Raw genomic sequence first — 20,060 nt, 5'->3', positions numbered from 1 at the left:
AGAAAATACAGAATAAGTCAGGTTGGGGCAGAGCAGGGACATCCTGAGCTGAATCTCCAGGCACATCTCACACATCATGTCCTATCTCAGACATCATGGTCCATGGCAAGTCTCTGCAGAGAGGGCAAAGACTGTCTTAGGAAGTTGGTAAGATCCCATCTGCTCAATCCATATTCCCCAACATGCTGGAAGGCAGCCTCCTACAAGGGTGCCTGCCAGAGCCTGCAGGACTTCCGTAGTGGGGCAGTATGTGAGTGTTTAGCGTAACTGGGGATGCAGCATCATGAGGAGGACACTTGCACAACTGGAGATTACTTAAGCTGCAACTACAATAACTAATTGCAGTGGATTTTGGCTCTGGGGCAGCCACAGAAAGTGGTTTAATTGCCACTGTCTGCACAGAAAGAACTCGCTGCCACTCCGCACTATGCTGTCCCTTCCGTGCAAAGGGGATGGCTGGTTCTTGCTGCAGCTGGCTCTCTCTGGGGTTGGCAAAAGATCTCAAGCCCTTCACCTTCTTTCATCTCCGACTGAGACTATCCTCCACCTGACTTGCTTCTAAAGGTTCTACAGGAGTGTGGGCAAAAGCAGTTGTCTGAGTTTACGTTTATTTCCTCTTCCACCCTGTGGATGGTGGTCTCCTTGGAGAAGTCTGCATTAATGAAGAGACTGCAACTTCTTTTGCACCCCACAGGGGCTAGGGCAGGTGGGGAGAAAGGCAGTATAATCAGAGATAGGCTCCCTGTGCACTTCTGCTGTCCTCTTGCAGTACAGAGCACCTCTGCACCCGAACCTCTCTAACATGAGTTATTTCAATGCATCCCAGAAGTGGAAACTGCAGGGTAGTTGTGGCTCAGGTGTGGCTAATCACAGCGCTATCTCACCCCTTTCTGAGCAGGGTTAAACCAAGCAGTGATCAAACAGCCCAATTTTCCTCCCTTCTCTGAACTTTTGACTATTATAATTTCTTGTAAGGGTGTTAATAGGCACAAACACAATTCCATGTCTTCATGCAAACGCTGTCTGACTTTGCTCATCGGACAGGTCTCCATCACATGCTTAAGTCCTACCATACAGTTTTACCTGCACATTTGTTCTTGAATTCATTTTGCTTCTGATGTCTGACTCTCCCTGCAGCCTCACTCAGGCTGTCTATGTTGCAGTGGGAGTTGGAGATAAAGTGGCTTTGTCTTTAGCCCCTGGTACATGCTCATCTCCCTGGCATCAAGATGCTTTTATGGGTCACACAATGTAAAAAGAAAATGATGCTCCCCAGGGCTTGGGCCCCAGCTGGTATAAATCAGCAAGCATTGGACCAGTGCTGATTTACACTGTCTGGGGATACGTCCCCTACCCCACCACTGAATCGCTCTCTGTTACGGATCACAAACTCAGCACTTGGGGTTTTTTTGTTTGTTTGTTTTTTTTGGGGGAGGTGGTTTTTTGTGGCTGGGTTTTGTGGGGGTTTTTTGGTGGGGTTTTTTTTTTGGGGGGGGGAGGGGTTTTTTGGGGTTTTTTTTGGTTTGGTTTTGGTTTTGTTTTTTGTAGAGGTAGCAGGAAAGCAGCTGCAAAACTTACACAGTAACAGAGAGAGTAGAAAGGCTGGGGAGTTACTGATTCCTCTCTTGGGCTGAGCAATTTTCTTTTCTCGTCCTGACCATTTGAGGGAGGGAAAGAGGAGGGAGTGCAATTGCTGGTAATACAATCCCAGGGAATACTTAGTTAAACTGACAATGATTTTTATTCTGGTAAATCCCTGACCTCTGAGACCTAGAGTCTCTTGCCTAAAAGCCTTAGAGGTTTTCTTTGTGTTTGTGTGGGTGAATGTGTAGAGAACTAATTCCCTCCAGAAACTGAACCTGAGGGCAACTCTTCCATGTCAGACCAACAAGATTTCCCCTCAGGGGCCCTTTCTGAGTCAGACATGTGCTGCAGGGCTTTATTCACCCTGTAGGAGTTCACACAAGCAAAAGGTGCCTCTGTTTCCCAAAGAATAAATCAAGTGGTGAATCAGCAAGAGACACCAGCTTTCTAATTAAGAATTTGTTAGTGCTATGTAAACTAGAGCCACCATGGTGGCACCTGGTGCTTTGTTTTTAGTAAGAAGAATTTCTTGCCTGGATCTGCAGAGAAGGGGGAGGGTTTGATTTGTCAGAAGAGGAAAATTTTGGAGATTTGCTGGAGATCTGATTGCTTTTTGGTTATTTTAGCAACCACATGGTTTGTTCACATATAAATGCTTATGAACTTTGGTAACAGAGCAGATGTTCAGACATGGGCTAGACCTCCCAATGCAGCAGGGAAAGCGTGCCTTGCATGGTTCCCCTCCAAACCCAGCCTGCAGCTCATCTGGTTATCTCAGCTCCTCAGCTGCCCCCTTTTCCAGGCCTGGTCACCCTCTGATATTCCAGCTCCACCTTCTTGCTAAAGGTCAACTGTCCTCACTGGCTTGTCCAGGGTGGTTTTCCAACCACAGGATCTGGGTTTCTCCTCCCAGAGTAACATAAGAAGACCTCTGCAGTGGACATTACTGAGGTCTGCAGAGCAATACATGACACATCCATGCATTGCTTCTAAGGTTTGCCTCAATCCTGTGCCAACGGGTAGTAAAAAATGAGCAGGCCACTTGGGGATTAAGATGAAGTTTGTGCTATTTATTATGCTACTCACACATCTTAAACAGCCGTCTCTCTTAAGGCACTCTTGTCCCATTTGTCCCAGTGACACCTTCTGCTCTGCTTTATAGTCACCTGAATTCTATTACCGTCTCAAGAATTGGCCCTGGATGAAAGCCAGCATAGAATATGGCTAGTTTTTGCCTCATGCATGTACTAAAGCAGTTGAGGATAGGATGCAGAGGAGAGGAATCTTAGTGGAAACAGATCAGAGCTTTACCATCACCATATACCTGAGTTGGGGCAAGGTGTCCCACCACAGCTCAGCCACCCTCCATGGCAAGGAGTGCTAGCAGCAGAGAGGACAGGCAGTGCCTTGACCTACTACATCTGTCTGCTAAGCAGATGTAGCAGATATTGTGAGGATGCACGTGCCTGCTTAAAGACATCTGTATTGAAATTTCCAGCTCACGTCACATTTAGCAAATATCAGATGGCTCCCACTTTTCAACCATACTTTCTGGGCCTGATCCACAGACATACCCTGTTTTCAGTGGGGTACAATAATTTAACATCCTTCTCCCATTTGGTATCTCACATTCTTCTTTCCTTCCTTCTCCCAACAGGGCACCCTCCAGAAATTTGTAGACGACCTCTTTGAGACCATCTTCAGCACTGCTCACCGTGGCAGTGCACTTCCCCTGGCTATCAAATACATGTTTGATTTCCTGGATGAGCAGGCTGACAAGCACAACATCCATGACCCCCACGTGCGGCACACCTGGAAGAGCAATTGGTGAGTGAGACAGTCCCATACCACGTCTCAGACTGGAAGGAGGGTAGGGGGACATGTCATTCGGTATCTGGCTTCTGGGGGGAGCTGAGGAGCTTGGTGTGGGGTTCAGAGTACCAGGTTCAGTCTTCCCAACCTGATGGGGAAGTCAGAAGATCCAAGAATCTAAAAGATGCTCTCAAGGATGGAGTGCTTTGGCTAAGCAGGTCCCAGTTCGCCCTGTATTATGTGAGGCTGGCAGTGTTTCTGAGGGACCTCATGAGGAAAAATGGTGAAATGTTTAATTGCTGCAGTGTCCGGGCCCACAGGAATATCTAGGGAGGCATGGGAGAGGATTCAGCACCACTGCCTTCATCTAGGCTGGGTGTTTGATTTCCCACTGTAGTCAGAGGTGGGCTTGAGCCCCATTTGTTTGCCCACACATAAACATCTAGTGCCATCTGCGTTATTTTAAGGTATCCCAGACATCCTTAGGGGATGTGCAGCACCCACAGGAGATCAGTGGTACCCTCCTGGCCTGGCAACTGGAGTCCAGGAAAGCATCTCAAATGGTATTAAGTACTTAAAGGGTCTGGAGCTGGATGTGACCCTCCTTCAGAGTGAGTGACAAAGTCTGACATCAGCCCCCTGCTCTAGCTGCCAGGCAGCAGTCCCTCTTCACACATGTAATGGGACAGCGGAGAAAAGCCAGGATCGGTGGAGAGAAAAGATCTCTGCGGCTCCTCTCTGCTGAGTCTCCCTGTTGGGAAGAGTCCTGTGGGGAATCGCTCCCTCCCCTTCTCCTGTGCAAATACAGGGACTATAAAAGGAACAGCAGAGGAGAGCCATGGGGCTCCCAGCTCATGCATTTTTTCCTTTTACCATCCATGCTGATGGCAGATCGTCACAGCACAGTGACATAAAAAAAGAAACCCCATGCACCAAAGAGGCTTTCAACTAATGAAACATTAGCATATTATTAACATTATCTGCGGCACTAATCTAAGGCTGATTGCAGCCACTCAGACTAAATGAGCAGGAGGTTTATTTAAGGGGGGAGGGGGGAAGGCAGAGTGTGTGCCTGTGTGAGAAAAGGGGCAGTATGAAGAAATCTGTTCAATCAGATTAAATTAACTCAGTCACATCACGGGTTTCATTATTCCCAGCTAGGGACACTGTCCCCCTCAGCCCCTTCCCACACCCATACACACACTCAGGCACACATACATGCACTCTCTGCTCATCCTCACTGTGGCTGTGTTTGCTGTCCAAGCACTTGCAGATGATGTTTTGCACAGTTCACTCATCCTCCTCATTCCTGCAACAGATCAACCCTCACCCCCAGCCTAAAAAGTTTTCCCTCAACCTCCATCCCCAGCCTAAAAGGTTTCCCCCTAACCTCCATCCCCAGCCTAAAAATCCCACCACCGCTATCACCCCCACACCTCAATTCCATCACATCTCATTGCCAACATTTCCCACTTCTCCTGACCTTGGCGACAGGTTCACCTGCATGGGGCTTTCCTTACATTTGTTCTCTGATTTTGACGGCTCAGGAGAACACACAGTGATTTAGGAAAATGTGGTGTCATCCTCTGTCAGAACATGCCAAACTGCATGCTGTTACCTGACATGTATCAGACTTGGAGATGATTTCCTTGATGGTGCTGTGAACACATGGGGGTAATGAGCAACTGGAAAGAATTGAAGAATGGGGCAGTTTACTCTGAACATCAGGTGAATTTGTTAAACTGAAGAATAACCTCCTCTTAGGAAGGTGCAGACACTGAAGGTAGACTTAATGGTCTACCTGACAAAGAGTTTGACTCCGTGATCAGTGACACAGCTCCTAGGCCGCCATCACATGAATGCATTTACCTTGACAGAAAGCCTTGAGGCAAAGGCTGGAGGTAGATACCTCAAGGCATCTTATACAAATGAACAGCTCTTTTGAGGAAAAGGGGGCAAAAAAAGGTCTTTGGACTGCGTCCTTCATTAGGGCAGGTATATTTTCATTTCAAACGTTGCAACACTTGTTTCCCAGGTTTTTCTTCTTGAAGCAACAGGGGTTTTCCTGTCACATACTAACTGTGTCATGCCCACTGTGCTGGGATCATATGTGGGCTTGGGCTTGAGCCATGGAGCATGACAGTACACGGTGTCCACAGCACACAGTACTTGTCATGAACACTCCTGGTCTCAGCCTGGGAGCTCTACCTCCCTCTCATCCCATGGGGTTGCTATGAGGGCTGAAAGCCAAGTCCCTCAGTGACAAATGTTCACTGTAAGTTCTGGGGATGCAAGGCCTGTCCTTGTCTGAGGAAGCAGCCAACAGCTGCAACTTTACATTGCAACCTAATATAGAGAAGTTAGGAGTCATTTTAACCACCTCAATTATACTCCCACTAATTTATGTGCAACTTCACCAAGATGGCATGGACTTTAAGACCGATAAAGTCTGGTTTGTAAGGATAACAGGAACAAAAACCACTCTCTGACTCCACTGCCATCCACAGAGACCTGTAGGGGAGGAATTTGCTGTATATCAAAGCTTATCCCAGAACCCTTCTCTCCACACCATGATCTTTGATTCTCATCCACCATTTACCATTGTAACCTCACACAACAAAGCCTGTGAACCACGCACTGACTGACGCACCTCTTCCCGCCTCCCATCCCTTTTGCAGCCTGCCTTTACGGTTCTGGGTTAACATGATCAAGAATCCACAGTTCGTCTTCGACATCCACAAGAACAGCATCACAGATGCCTGCCTCTCTGTAGTGGCTCAGACTTTCATGGACTCCTGTTCGACCTCAGAGCACCGTCTGGGCAAAGACTCACCCTCCAACAAGCTTCTCTACGCCAAGGACATTCCCAGCTACAAGAACTGGGTGGAAAGGTAAGTTTTAGATCTGGAAATCTTAATGACATAGCAAGTGATACAGCGAGGCTCTGCTTCAGGGATGGAGGTAGGAGGCATCATCAGTATTGCTTTTGGTAGATGCTTCTGGGCTTTTTTTCTTTGGTTATTGCCTAACTGGAAAACTCCATGTTAGCCTTTTATTCCCATGTGCCTTGCAACAGAGATGGAAATTTAGAGGTGTGAACTGAAGGTGTTTGCCATCACTGTTTCTCTTGAGGAGAAACTGTTGAGAAATGCTAGAGGGAGGAAGGAAGGGGAGGTGATGTGCTTGAGCCCTGTGAAGTACATGGGATTCTAATTCTTTTCACCCAGATCAGAAGTGGTTTGCTATTCTCAGCATCATTGTGACAGTCCCCATGCTGCCTACATCCCAAGGGTTATACAATTATCTCCCCTTATTCCGAGTCCGGTAGCTTTCCTTGGAGGCTCTTCTGTGCTTTGAATGAGATGCCGAAAGATTGACAGGCTGGTGACTGAAGCTCTGCAGGTACTTTCTGAAAGGTCAGAGGTCTTTCCAAGCATTTTATCCACATCTGCAAGACCTGTAGCTGTACTGTTCAATCTACTGTACTGAAGGTCAGTGTCTGGCAAAGCTGCCCTACAGGGAATACAACCAAGACAACTATTCCTGCAGTACGTGGGGGCTTCAGTTTCTCTTAAGAATTTCCACAGGACAAGTGAATAGCACATCTTGCGCTGCATTCAGCAGGAGCCTGTCTGCTGGAGCAATCCTTGCAGAAGTTGATCTGTGCTTTGTTTTCTAATATGCTACACTTGCTTGGAGTTATTGACAGGTTTAGGAACTGCACAGATGGAGAATGATTACTACTCTGTAAATACAAAGATGAGTTTATCTTACAGATTGTTCCTGTGCAATGCCATCCAGTTTTAAGCAATGATTTGTCTGCATGACTTCAAAGGCACTGTCTAAAATTGATACCACATCATGCACCTTGTATGAGACCTCTGCTACTATGGGCACACTGGGATGTAAACCACCATATTCCTTTGGTGGGGATGGTTTCCTCTCATTTTCTGAAAGGAGAGCATGGCTGATCAGAAAGCTCTGTCCCCTAGTCAGCATGAGGTGACATTCTTTGCAACAGTGCTCCCATTGGTCTCTGATTTGTCTGGACAATTATTTTTAGACGTGGTTAAACACTTCTGCAAATGTCGTTTCTAGGCAACCTGTAAGGCTCTTACGAGCTACCTTGCTTAATTATGACCTACTTCTGGCACTGTGTCCAAGTTTCTTAGTATGTATTGAGGTTGATTGTTGGATTGACCTGGACAGGGAGAAAGAGGTGTTTGAGATTCATTTAGAAATCAAGTTTGCACCAACAGTGACTCTAGTGATGCTTTAGCAACCTTGCATGTGGTGGGTGGCTGTTTTCTTTGGAAAAATGCTGTTTTACATATGAACCTGGTTGATTTTTATCTTAAGGGATGGTGGTATGTTTGAGTGACAAACTAAGGTACATAGGTGGAGAAGAGGGTATTTCCTCATGCAACACCTTTTTTTTCTGAACAAACAAAAGGCTACATTTTCCATTTTGTTTTTCCAGTATTGATTTCACTTTACAGCTTTTTGGAGCTAAATCCTGTTGCCCAGTGATCTTCAGCAGTAGGTGCTGCATTTCCCTGGAAGTTTTCCCAAACAACTGGGTTTGCAAACGAGGTACATAACACCTCCTGCTGCTAGTAAACAGCACTGGATTTCTGTGCCCAGCATGTGCTGGGTTGTTATCTGCACTGATGTCTGACAACTTGAACTGAAGCCCAAGGGGAGGCTGTGGGTTTTGGAATATGGTTAGAGTTTCTGCCCTGCTTATATTTTTGTGTGTCAGTTCCACTGACTCAATGCAGTGGCACCTGGATGCTGTGGGAGATCAAAGAAAAAACATATCAAGGATGAACAGAATATAATTTCAACTCTACCCTGAGTTAATGAATTCTTTTTCTCTTTTCTGCAACTGTACTTTGAGGGAGTTATTCCAAATCCAAAGGCTTCCAGTCCTGGTTGGAGCTATTTCTGTAGTCAGCATCAGCTGGAGATGGCATCCTTCAAGGCCACTAGACTTCTTCAAAGAGCAAATGTTAAGATAAAAAGATTTTCAGTCGGGGAGTTTAAGAAGTGGTTGAGTAAATCAGAAGAACCTGAAGTCAAATGAACTACTTTGATGAAGAAGAAACTATAAGAAGGCGATTAGGCAGTGGTAGATTGTAGCCCAACTTGAAGGCACTCTGGAGTAAAGACAGGCTCCTGACTTCTAACAGGGCTGTTGAAATGGTAGCTGAGCTGGGTTACTCCAAACCATCCCTTTGCAGCTTATGGTTTCCCAATGTAGTGTCCTTTAGGACTCACAAAAATCCAAGCAGGGAATGACCCTGGCATAAGAAACAGGCATGGGTGAAAGTACATTCCTCTGATCCTTAAGTGATTAGTTTTCCACCTGTTTTAGATTGTTAATGTATGTTGGGAAGGGAGTAGCTACAGATCCTGGCCTGACCAATGATCTACCTCCACATAGCAAACAACTGGGAGTTTGATTTCAACAGTCCTTTTTTAAGGCTATTGGAAGCAGAGGTGGACACTGCCTGCTAAAACAACCCTGCTGAGAAATCTTGGCTACTGGGGAAAAGTAGGTTCAGCATTCCAATTAAAACACCCAAGCCTCTTTCACTGTGAAAACGTATGGCGAAAGAGTATCTCGGTGCAGCCACAGCTTGGGTTTCCTGCAGCAGAAGATGAGGTCTGACTGAGGGAGGAGAATTAACCCGGGAAATGGGGACAGGCTTTCTGGCTTTTGTTGAAGCCACGAAGAGTCAGACTTCTTTCTAAAACAAAGTGGAGGCTTTTCAATTATCATTATATGAGTCTATTGAAAAAAAAAAAAAAAAAAAAGAGGAAAAGAATGGGAACGGTAGACCAGATTCTCATCTGACTTCTGTTAGTAAAACTCCATAGGCTTTGCTGAATTTACATTAGAGCAGCTTCAGATCTGCATCTTTTCAAGTTTACTTCAAATGTCCCCTTTGAGCCTAGAAATCTGGAGAACTTGGGAGCATTTGATGCAATCCCCAAGCAATACAAAGGGGAGCCGGTTCTAATTGGGACTGTCTCATTAGCATTCAGCACCACACTGAAAAGATGACAAAGGGCTGTGGCTGACCTTTCATTTCTCTCCATGCTGCCAAGCTTATGATAACACTTGTTTGAACTTCATTAACACCATTTAATTGCCTGCATCACAATCAATACTATGTTTCCCTACTGAAACCTGGCACAAAGGCAGGGGTGTGGGAGACTGAAAAGGGGCAGAGCACAAAAAGCAGAAGCCAAAGAGTTTTTTCCATTGCACACTGGTGCCCCAAATACCTGCAGTGCTGCAAGGAGAGGAACTTGTGCTTTTTTCTCATCCCTACAGGGACTTGGTTTCCTTTTGGCTGCTTATTGCCTTTTAAAAATAGCGCCTTGAAGAAAAGCTGAAAGTCAACGAAGACATTGCAAGTATTCTTAACACCTTGAGAATCTTCCAGTGAAGACCATCCAAAATATGCTTGCCAGGTTTGGGACTGAAAGAGGTTTAAAGTGACCTGACCAGTGGATTTATTATTTTAAACTGGGTACAAACACTACTTGACCTAGCTGTTGGTACCCAGGTCCTGCGTCCATGAACTCATCTGCTTCTTTTTGCTGAAGCAGCTATGATTTGCCTGGTGTTAGCCTTTACATGTCAAGGTCTTAAGCTTGTTAGAAAATGATGTGGGAGTGTGTTTGGAGTATGAAAAACAGAAGTCTGTATTCATTCAGGATCTAACCTACATAACTTGCCAGCCTGTGGTTTCAGGACTCTGTAGTCAATAGATGCTGTCTTCCAGTGCAGTGCTTGTGATGCCTCTTGGCTGCATTGCAGCTAGCTTTAGAAAGAAAGGGAAATTAGACTAATTTAGTACAATAAATATTTTAAACTGCATGTGCCCTAACATTGTAAGTTTCTGTGATTTTAAACAGAAACATTGGGGTGACTACAAGGACTTTAAAAGAGAGCATCAGATAACAGATGCAAATCCTGGCTCTACTTTAAAAAATGCACTCTTCTGTGTCTCCTTTCCCTGCCAGAAAGAAGGTTCAAGATATAGCATACTAAGGGTCAAGGTAGGGGGCTGTTGTCAGTAGAGATAATAAAAACTGGTGCCGGAAGGAGCCTCAGGAGTCAACCCAACCAGCTTCTGCCTCAGGGCAGGATCATCTCTGTCTAAAACCTTCCTGACAGATGCTTGTCTACCTCTTTCTCGAAGGCCTCCAACGACAGAGCCTATACTTTCCTCAGGCAATCCATTCCTGCAGTTCCCTGTCCTTCCCATCAGAGTGTTTCCCCTGATGGCCAGCCAAAATCTCCCTGGCCGTAATTAAAGCCCATGCCGCCTCATTGCATCCCCAGGGGCCAGGGGTGCAGCCCATTCGCTGCCTCTCCGCTGCAGCCTTTCATGTATCTGAAGACGGTTTTCTTGTCTGTCTTCACTTTTAGTCTCAAAAAAACCCCTCCTGAACCATGCTGTTCTTATGCAGTGTGGTTTTCAGCAGACTAGATGAAAATGTGTCTATATGCAGAGGGTACAGCCTCAGACCCACATGTCCTCTGTGCTGAGATGGTGCTGGGTGGTTTCTCCTCCTGCAGAAACTACCTGTGCACTAATTCACTCTTCAGCCATTGACTCAGTGCTGCCCACCTGTTCTCTACCATGTATTTATTCTGAGACGAAAAGCAGCAGCAAAAGCCATGAACATGCAAAATAAGATCGTTGCCCTGGCTAGGGATGCATACAGAGACAGAATTGTTTCCCCAAGCTTTTCAAGGCAAATCGCTGGAAGAACTGACAGGTCTTCAGCTAACTTTGTGGCTGGTACCTTTTGCTAAGCTGTCATGCTATTACTGCCAGAGTCCAATCAGTGTCCAACAGCCTGGCCTTGAACCTCTCTCTGAAATAGAATCACTTTGGCCTAGGCGTCTTGTAGTTGTCTGTAGCTGAAGCACAGAATCATACAGAATCATACAGAATCATAGAATGGTTTGGGTTGGAAGGGACCTTGAAGACCATCTAGTTCCAGCCCCCCTGCCATGGGCAGGAACACCTTCCACTAGACCAGGTTGCTCCAAGCCCCGTCCATCCTGGCCTGGAACACTTTCAGGGATGGGGCACCTACAACTTCTCTGAGCAGCCTGTGCCAGAGCCTCACAACCCTCAGCACAAACACAAACTTTGCAGCTCAGATGCCTTCCAGGAAATGAAAACTGCCATTCTCTGTCAACAGAAGACAGCATGTCCTTGCATTGCTTCACTTCATCCCGTAAAAACCCTGGCCACTGGGTTGTTCCCAAGCTTTTCTTCAGCCCTTCTCTGCTATAGTAGTCCCCCATATCCCTTTCATGCATCTCTTCCTTCTTCAGTGGTCTGGATACAGCCGGCTATTGCATAACACTAATTATGTTATTGCTGTAATTGCGTCTGCCGTCTGCAGCACATGGATTCATTACAAGCTTTTCATATGCTAAAATGATTATTAATGAGCGCAGTCCCAACCCAGCGACGGCACAACAACAGCCATGACAAAAAGATCTTTTGGAAGGCAATTAGCTCCATGCTAAGCTTCCTAAACCGCGGCCGTGCTGGAAAATTTCAGACTGGAGAGGAAGCAGTAGCAACATGGCTTTTCTCTTCTCGTTTGATGAGTTAATGAGTTACTGAGTGGCAGCAGGCACAGTCATTCTTGTAAAACAGCTCCACTAAGGAGCTTTTCCTGGGTGGTACCAAAGGGCTAAACAGAGGGCAGGCTGTATTCCCAGGTCACTGCTTTATTGCTTTCCTTAGTGTCTTGGTTTAACCCCAGCCGGCAGCTCAGCCCCATGCATACGCTCGCTCCTTCCGGTGGGATGGGGGAGAGAATCAGGAGGGTAAAAGTGAGAAAACTCGTGGGTTGAAATGAAGACAGTTTAATAGGTAAAGCAAAAGCTGCACATACAAGCAAAGCAAAGCAAGGAATTCATTCACCACTTCCCATGGGCAGGCAGGTGCTCAGCCATCCCCAAGAGAGCAGGGCTCCATCACGTGTGGTGGCGAGTTGGGAAGACAAACACCATCACTTCCAAAGTCCCGCCCTTCCTTCTTCTTCCCCCAGCTTTATACGCTGAGCATGATGTCATATGGTACGGGATGTTGCTTGGGTCAGTCAGGGTCGGCTGTCCCAGCTGTGTCCCCTCCCAACTCCTTGTGCACCCAGCCTGCTCGCTGGTGGGGGGAAAGGCAGAAAAGTCCCGGACTCTGTGTCAGCACTGCTCAGCAATATCTAAAACATCCCTGTCTTACCAACCCTGTTTCCAGCACAAATCTAAAACAGAGCCCCTTACCAGCTGCTATGAAGAAAATTAACTCTAACTCCACCAAAACCAGCACACTTACAAAACCAAAACAAAACAAAAGCAACCCAGGGAAAGAGGAGGGTGTGAAAGGAACAATGTTTTGAGAATAAGAGGGAGCACTGCTATATACTAGTGCATCCAAAATCCTTCCCCATACAACAGTGGCAGTGGATGGTCTTATGGGCTCTCCTGTTCAAGCCAGGCTGGGATGAGTTGCAGTGCTAATGGTACCTGTGAGGTCACATCCTATGGTCTAGCAATCCTCACATCCTCCGTCTGAGATGCTGATGTACCTGAGTAACAGATTTACACATATTTCTTATGGATTTTAGTGCTTCTGAAATCTAATGAACAAATTTCCTGCTACATCAGAGAATGAACAGCCCTGAGGTGAGAAGTCAGGTTCCTCCTGTGGCTCAGGGGAAACTAAAGCATGTGAGACAGGGTCTTTTGGTATGCATCTAAGGATCTTCTGGAAAGAGCTGGGAAACAGCTTTGGAGATAACCAAAACTGGAGTACAGAAGCAGCAAATATGCAGCACCAGGCCAGCCAATGGTGGCCAACTGACCAAACAGTAACTGTCTTCTACATTGGACTCTTAGTCTTGAACTTTTGGAGGCAGGCTGTACTGAATTTTCTGCTTTGCCACCTTTCTGTCTCATCCAGAGGGGATATGATTTAGTCTTATGTTCCCTAATGCAGCCCCTGGGACTGCAGGAGGGTGAGTCAATGATCTGTCCATGTCTCAGGTGAGATCTGGTGGCCCTCAGCTTAGGGATGCTCACAGGAGCGAGGTGGTGAAAGAGCATCTCACTCCCCCTGCAGTGCCGTGCAGTTCAGCGATGGTGTGAGAGCTGTCAGCCGCAGGGGTGAAGGGAAGCAGCACACAGGCAGCCTTGCAAATGCCAGCACTGAAAATGTAAGGACTTCTGGGCTTTGGTGACAGCTTCACAGTGGTTTTGAAAACATTAGGGGTATGCAAATGGCAGAGAGTCCCTAAGTATCTCTGAGGATCTGAGTTCAAATAGAAGGTAAATGAAGACTCAGCAGGGATGTTGTCATCTCCCTGCTAGGTTGCTTTAATACACACATTCATCATTTCTTTAGATAGTGCAATGATGGCTTCATTAGAAACACTTCTGTATAAATAAGTCATTCGGCCATGGCAGAGTTCTGATGGAAGGATATTATACATCTTCTCCCTGTACTGGCAGCTAGGTTTGATTATTGGTACGTACATTTTTTTTTTTTCCTGCTTTCTTTTTCTTTTATTTTTCCCATGAAACACACTTCCAAAATATCTTGGTTTGAAGTCTTCGTGGGAAATTACTGCTCAGGTGTGTGGTGGCCAGGGAAATGAGTACAGGGGAGACAAGGACATTTTTGTGTGGTGGTGGGTAATGGCCCATGAACCCAGAATACTGAGACCACAGCTTAAGAGTCTGTCAGGGCTGGAGAGGCCTCCCAGCCCTGAAACTCAGATTCTTGTATCCTGTCCTTCGCTCCAGGGAGCACTGCTTTCATTGTTCAGATGAGTCATGGGTGTGTTATGCTGCTGGGAAAAATATCTCCTCAGGGCTGGAAAGGGACTGCAAAGCTTTCAGACCCTGTGAGCCACAGACTCCGGAGAGTGTTGCTACCAGGTGAAAGGGAGACAGGACAAAAGTGGAGAACCCGACGATACGTGTGTCTGTGTTTCACCCTATTCCCACACCCACTATCCTGCCACCATTCGATGGCTCGCTGAACCAGAGAGGAATAGCAGCATTTCAACTGGCTGTCAGGGACAGACTGGCAAATCCAACACGGTACCTCTGCTTTCCTCCACCAGCCTCATTTATTTTTGCTATGATGTAATCCCCTTCACTTTCCATTTCACCCAGCAGGAGGGTGACTATGCAATATTCATGAAGAGCTGGGCTCTTCTCCATGGGCTCTGCTTAAGCACCATAAATCAATGGATTTCGCTGCATTGCAGGCTGTTTTTCCCCACAAGTCTATGAACTGCGCTGGTTGCACATGGATGTCGTTTTCTCTGAGTTCCAAGGCACACCTTGCTTTTTGGCCACAAGAGTCCTTGTTTCTCTGCAGTGTGCTTTGGCTCTGAGGAGCCTGCAATAGCACTGTCATGGATGCCCCCAGTTCCTGATGCTTTCTCTTCTCAGAAGTCTATATAGAACAGGTCTGCTTTTGTCCAGCTGCTGATGCTGAGACCTGTTTGAGGGTTTTTTTGAGTGGCAAAAATTGAGAAATACTTATTCATCTTGCTCACCATCTTCTCCTGGCAGTAGTTCTGCAGGGCAGCTCCTGACAGCATTTCTAGTTGCCTGCTTTACCTCATAGGCAACTGTTCAGGTCCACTTGGCAATTGAGGGTTGGACAGAGCATAAAGCAAAATCAAGCCCAGATCACTCATCACTGAAGTACTGGGATTGGACAATATTTAGACCATGGGACTGAGTTAGTCTAGGATTTCTGGCTGGTCCTGAGCCCAGAGGAAAAGATGCTAGGCCTTCAGAGAGAGTGATGTTGTGTATGCTGGAAGTTGCAGTAAAGTTAATGAGGTTGGCATGAGTCTTTATGATGAGCCAGAGTCTAGCTCTGGAAGCAGTCAGACTAGAAGACTATGCTGGGAGAAGGACCTCTGCCTCCTGTGCCTATATCTCCACGGATTACATCAAACTTCCCCACCCTTGCAAATCCAGGATAGCAACTGAGACCATCCCATTGCAATCAGGCAGGATGGGAGTGCAGGGCACAAAACCAGACTAAGCAAAACTGGAGCCTTCTGGTGTGAAGGGGTTCCCTCCCAGTGCTTTTGCACTGTGTTGTATTTCATAGGAGACTTCAGCAGCTGCTTGTCCCGCTCTGTCATAGAGAGTATTTTCCCACTTGTCTGTCTGAAGGATCCTTGTCATACAGCACTTCACTGTCCAATTTTTGTGCAGTGGAAAACAGCCTCCATCTCAGCAGGTGTCTCTATGCTGTTTACAGGACACCTGTCAGCTCTTTTGGCTCCCTGTCCCCTCTGCCTCCTAATTATAAAATTGTAGATTGCTGCAGCTATGGGCTTTTTTTCTTTCTTTCTTTTTTTTTTTTTTTTTCCTTGTGCACAAAATGTCAAATTGCAGAAATTAAAAATGTAAATGATGGCGTCTAATTAACCAGTTGACAGCAGAGCACAGCTGCGAGTGACAGTGACTGATTACCTTCTGCAAACCTTGTCCTCCAAGACCTGCCTTACCCTGGGGACGAAGGACATTGAAAATAGCAACTGCCTTAAAGAGACATCGCTTTGCTGATGAAACCTGATGTGCAATGGTTCTGGGGGATCCATATCCCATGGATAAAGCCCCAGTTCTCTTGAGCTCAAGAGGAATGGCATTGACTCCTAAGGAAAGTAGATTTTCCCCAGTCAGAGTGGGGATGGGAGCGTTGTGGGAGTGGAGATGACATCAGGCCAGCTTAAAATTTGGGGGCAAAAGGGAGATACTGAGCAGCAGAGGAGTTGCTGGGATAGACTAGATTCAGTGGGGAGGTGGATAATGCTAGCAGTGGATGCAGATGTACTAGCGTGAACGGTGCAAGCCAGCATGCAAGGTTTTTTTTCTGTCTATGGGACCAATTCTGAGCTCTCAGTGGGCCGTGAAATCAGTGGGATTGCTCTCTGGGACTAGAGGCAGAGCTCAAAGCCCTTGAAGGTCTGACAAAGGAATCCAACATTAATAGGTACTGCCTACTTCTTTGATGGCATGGAGAAAGTTTATAGGATGCTCTTTGGGACTTCAGTCTTAAAATATGGTTGAGTGAATACAACACACCTGGTACTCAGAAACAGTGCTTCAGTAATTCCATTTTGGCTCAGTCATCTCCCTTGCTGTAGAAGAAGAGTATGACCAGGTATATCATTGATGCATCAGAAAAGCCCAAGGTGCTAAGTGCATTCTTTCTCCTTATTGTTGGTGGTTTTCATCTCCTGATTCCCAACTCTATCCCTTCGAGAAACACCTGTATTTCTCTCTCTCAGGTACTATTCAGACATCGCCAAAATGCCAGCAATCAGTGACCAGGACATGAATGCATACTTGGCTGAGCAGTCTCGCATGCATATGAACGAGTTCAACACTATGAGTGCGCTCTCAGAAATATACTCCTACGTTGGCAAGTACAGCGAGGAGGTAAGAGACTTGGAGCAGGGAAGAGCAGTTCTGCAGGACCATGGGACATCACACCCATTCCAAAGGCCCAGCATGTGTCACAGATACCTATCTTTGTCCTGGCTAGGGGGATGATGGATTTAAGGAATGAAAAGCAAGGCCTGGGGTCTGGAAAGGGAAGGTTTGGGATTATTGTTGTCCCCAGTACTCTTCTGTCTGGATCCCTATTATTTTTGTCTCCCATTACTGTTCAATCAGATTTAGGTGGCTTGAGGTAGTTGATGGTCAGATGTTATCTTGCTACACAGCAGCCCTACATGAGCTCTCCATCACATGTGGCCAAAAGTTGTTTAAACATATGTGCCCAGTGCCATAATACCTTCAGATATTATTATTCATTCAGTTTCATTTGGATCAGTTCAGATATTATATACATTCAGATACGCTAAAGCACCCAAGACTGGTCCAGCAAGCATGACGCAGGACATAAAGGTGACCAGCATGGTTCTGTGCATTGAACATCGAGTGAGACCTCCTGGGGCATCTCAAGTGGCATGGCAAGTTGATGAATAAAGTTACTAAATAACTGATCTCCAAGCTAAGAACCCATTTGATGGCTGGCAATCTAGAGATCAGTATTTAGTCAGATCAACCCCAAACTGCCTTCCTTGTTCCCTGCTGGCTGCCTAATTGTTTTGCATGATATAAGCTAAGCCTGGGACCTACCTTAGAGAAAGCTAATCCCAATCTGCTGCTATAAGACGCTGGACTGAAGCCGCTGGGCAAAAAAATAAAATAAAATAATTAATTAAATAAAAATCCCTACCACTTCTTTCTCTCTCCTTTTCCAGATTCTTGGAGCCCTTGATCAAGATGACCAGGCTGGGAAACAGAAACTCGCCTACAAACTTGAACAAGTCATAACCCTCATGAGCATAGACAGCTGAGAACTGTCCTGCCAGGGACACCCTGGGAGGGATAAACCAAGTCGTGCCTCACTCAAGATCATCATCTTTACCAAGTGCAAGTTTTGATCGACTGTAAGCAGAGTCACCTGAACAGCACTCCTCTCTCTCTCTCTCTCTCTCTCTCTCATTTCTTTCTCTTTCAAAATCTGTGGACAAAACGACAAAGCCCCAGGGGTTAAAAGAAAAGACTGCAGAGGAATCTTGACTCTGGGGACATGAAGACGTTTGGGTGGAGCACTCCTTTTCACAGCTTCCCCTCTGCCTTTTCCCTAGAGAAGAACTATTACACACAACCCTCTCACCCTCCAAACCCTCCTCCATCATCACATCATCAGTCTGCAGATGGGAAATTGGGAGGTAACTTCTGTCATGCTGCTTTAACTGCCCTCCGAGGCCTGTAGCCTCTGGAGTGGACATGGAAATGAACTCACTATTACTAAAAGTCTCCCCAGGGGGAAGACAGCCTGCCTGCAGGGATCTTGGAGGGCAGGAGAAATCGAGATCCTCTCCTGCAGAGCCATTGCAATTCTATCACTTGATAGTGACCCACTGGGAGAGGAACCCCAAGGATCCCCGAAAAATGCCACAGCTCCGTCCAGAGTGGGACCATTGTGGCTCTTATCTGCCTGGGCAAACAGCAGTGTAGCTGTTCTCTTGGGGGAGGGGGAGGGTTGGGGGGGAGGAGGAGACCGACGCTCCCCTGCCCATGTGTTTCATATGGTTATTCTTATTTTTCAAAGAGACCTGTGTCCCCCTCCGTCTTTCCCATTGTGTCCTGTTGGTCGTAGCACTGCGGCAAAAATGCTCTCTGCTCAGTGGCATCCCATTGGTGGTCGTTCTGTTCCTTCTGGCAATGAACAGCACAGCATCTCCCTTGTTCCCACCTCAGCTTGGAAAGCAAGAGCCGCAAATCTCATTTTGTTCCAGGCAAGGAGACTGGCCTCAAAAACCAACCAGAGGGATTTTTTTATTTTTTTTAAAGTTGTAAGTTCTTTCAATTTTGTTTCCTCAACTGGAACAAAGCTACTGTTTTCTCATGGCGGAATATCAGAAGGATACGTGAAGGGCTTGTGATGAAGCAAGGTGATGCATAGGACTGATGGTAAAACCTTCCTTCAAAGCCACTCCTAAAAGGAAATGTCACCACATATTTTGGAAGGAAATCCTGGAGGAAATCCAAATGAAAAACTGCAAAATATTCTTCTACCTAGATACCCCCAGCCAAACTGCATGTCTTCTGGAGGTCTCTGAACCGCTGTAAGCCCATCTGCCTTTTGGTGCCAACTCCTGGCCTTTTCTCTTCCCCATTCCTTGAATCAACAGGCCTTGCTGAAGGCACAGTTGCTGCCTGGGAAGGATCTGCTGCCTCTTCACACTTCCTATCCCTTCAGAGATCACCATCACCACAGAACAATTGTGGGTGACTACCTTGTCCTCTCCTCTGCTCAACTCCTGCAGAACAACATCTCAACCTGTTTTGTGGTCAACCAAAGAGGGGTGAGCTCCTGCGTCTCTTCTGTGTTTGGCTATTTGGTTCATACTGCTGCCAGCCTGGGTAATGCCATGGTTCAGTGTAGTGGGAGACCCTCAGGGTCTGGAGAACTTTGCATCTTGTACGGAGGCAAGAGCTGGGTCTGCATTCATCTCACCAGAAAGGAACGGAGCTCACTAGCAGGTGGGGAAGTGACTTGATGCCATGGAGAATCATCCCGCATCCACCTCACACCATCCTCAGAGCTACAGCCTGGATCTACTTTGCACCTGGAGGGAGGAAGGGGTAAAGACAGCGTGTGTAAATTGATTGCAGAATGAGTGCATTTGGTTTTATTCATGCCTCTTGCTAGCAAACCAGAACCTCTTCAAAGCGAAGAATGATGAGTGCATCTGATGGGGGATGTGGTGCAAACAGAAGTCAGTCAGCAAGTGGGTTTCATTCAGCCAAGCAGATAAATGTAGGCAAGTCTTTCTAAAACCATTTAAAGAACAGCAGTCCAAAACTGGATGTGTCTGTGGGGAGAATATCACGAGATCCATATTGAAACAGCAAACTTAGGGACACGCCTTGGTTTTCAAACCCCAGACATTTCTCTCTTGATTCTAATTATTATTATTTTGTGTGTGTGTGTGTGTGTATCTGTGTGTGCGTGTGCATTATTTCCTTTTTAATTTTGCTTGCTTTCTGTTTGATTGCTGAGCTGATG

General features: G+C 46.4%; 1 protein-coding gene across 2 annotated transcripts in view; it reads left to right on the top strand.

The window, feature by feature from the left end:
• The window catches only part of PLXNA4 (plexin A4), a 455,447-nt gene extending 435,775 nt beyond the window's left edge, over positions 1-19,672 (top strand). For both annotated transcript variants that reach the window (XM_056341131.1, XM_056341132.1), the window contains exons 29-32: positions 3,242-3,411; positions 6,075-6,287; positions 16,762-16,912; positions 17,743-19,672. In XM_056341131.1, the coding sequence (XP_056197106.1) occupies positions 3,242-3,411; positions 6,075-6,287; positions 16,762-16,912; positions 17,743-17,838 (630 nt within the window). In that variant the 3' untranslated portion in view covers positions 17,839-19,672. The remainder of the gene's footprint in view (positions 1-3,241; positions 3,412-6,074; positions 6,288-16,761; positions 16,913-17,742) is intronic.
• Positions 19,673-20,060: the final 388 nt, after the last annotated feature.

The sequence above is a fragment of the Falco biarmicus genome, chromosome 5, assembly GCF_023638135.1.
Source record: "Falco biarmicus isolate bFalBia1 chromosome 5, bFalBia1.pri, whole genome shotgun sequence".
NCBI classification, from domain to species: Eukaryota; Metazoa; Chordata; class Aves; order Falconiformes; family Falconidae; genus Falco; species Falco biarmicus.
This window is presented reverse-complemented; position numbering and strand designations above follow the sequence as displayed.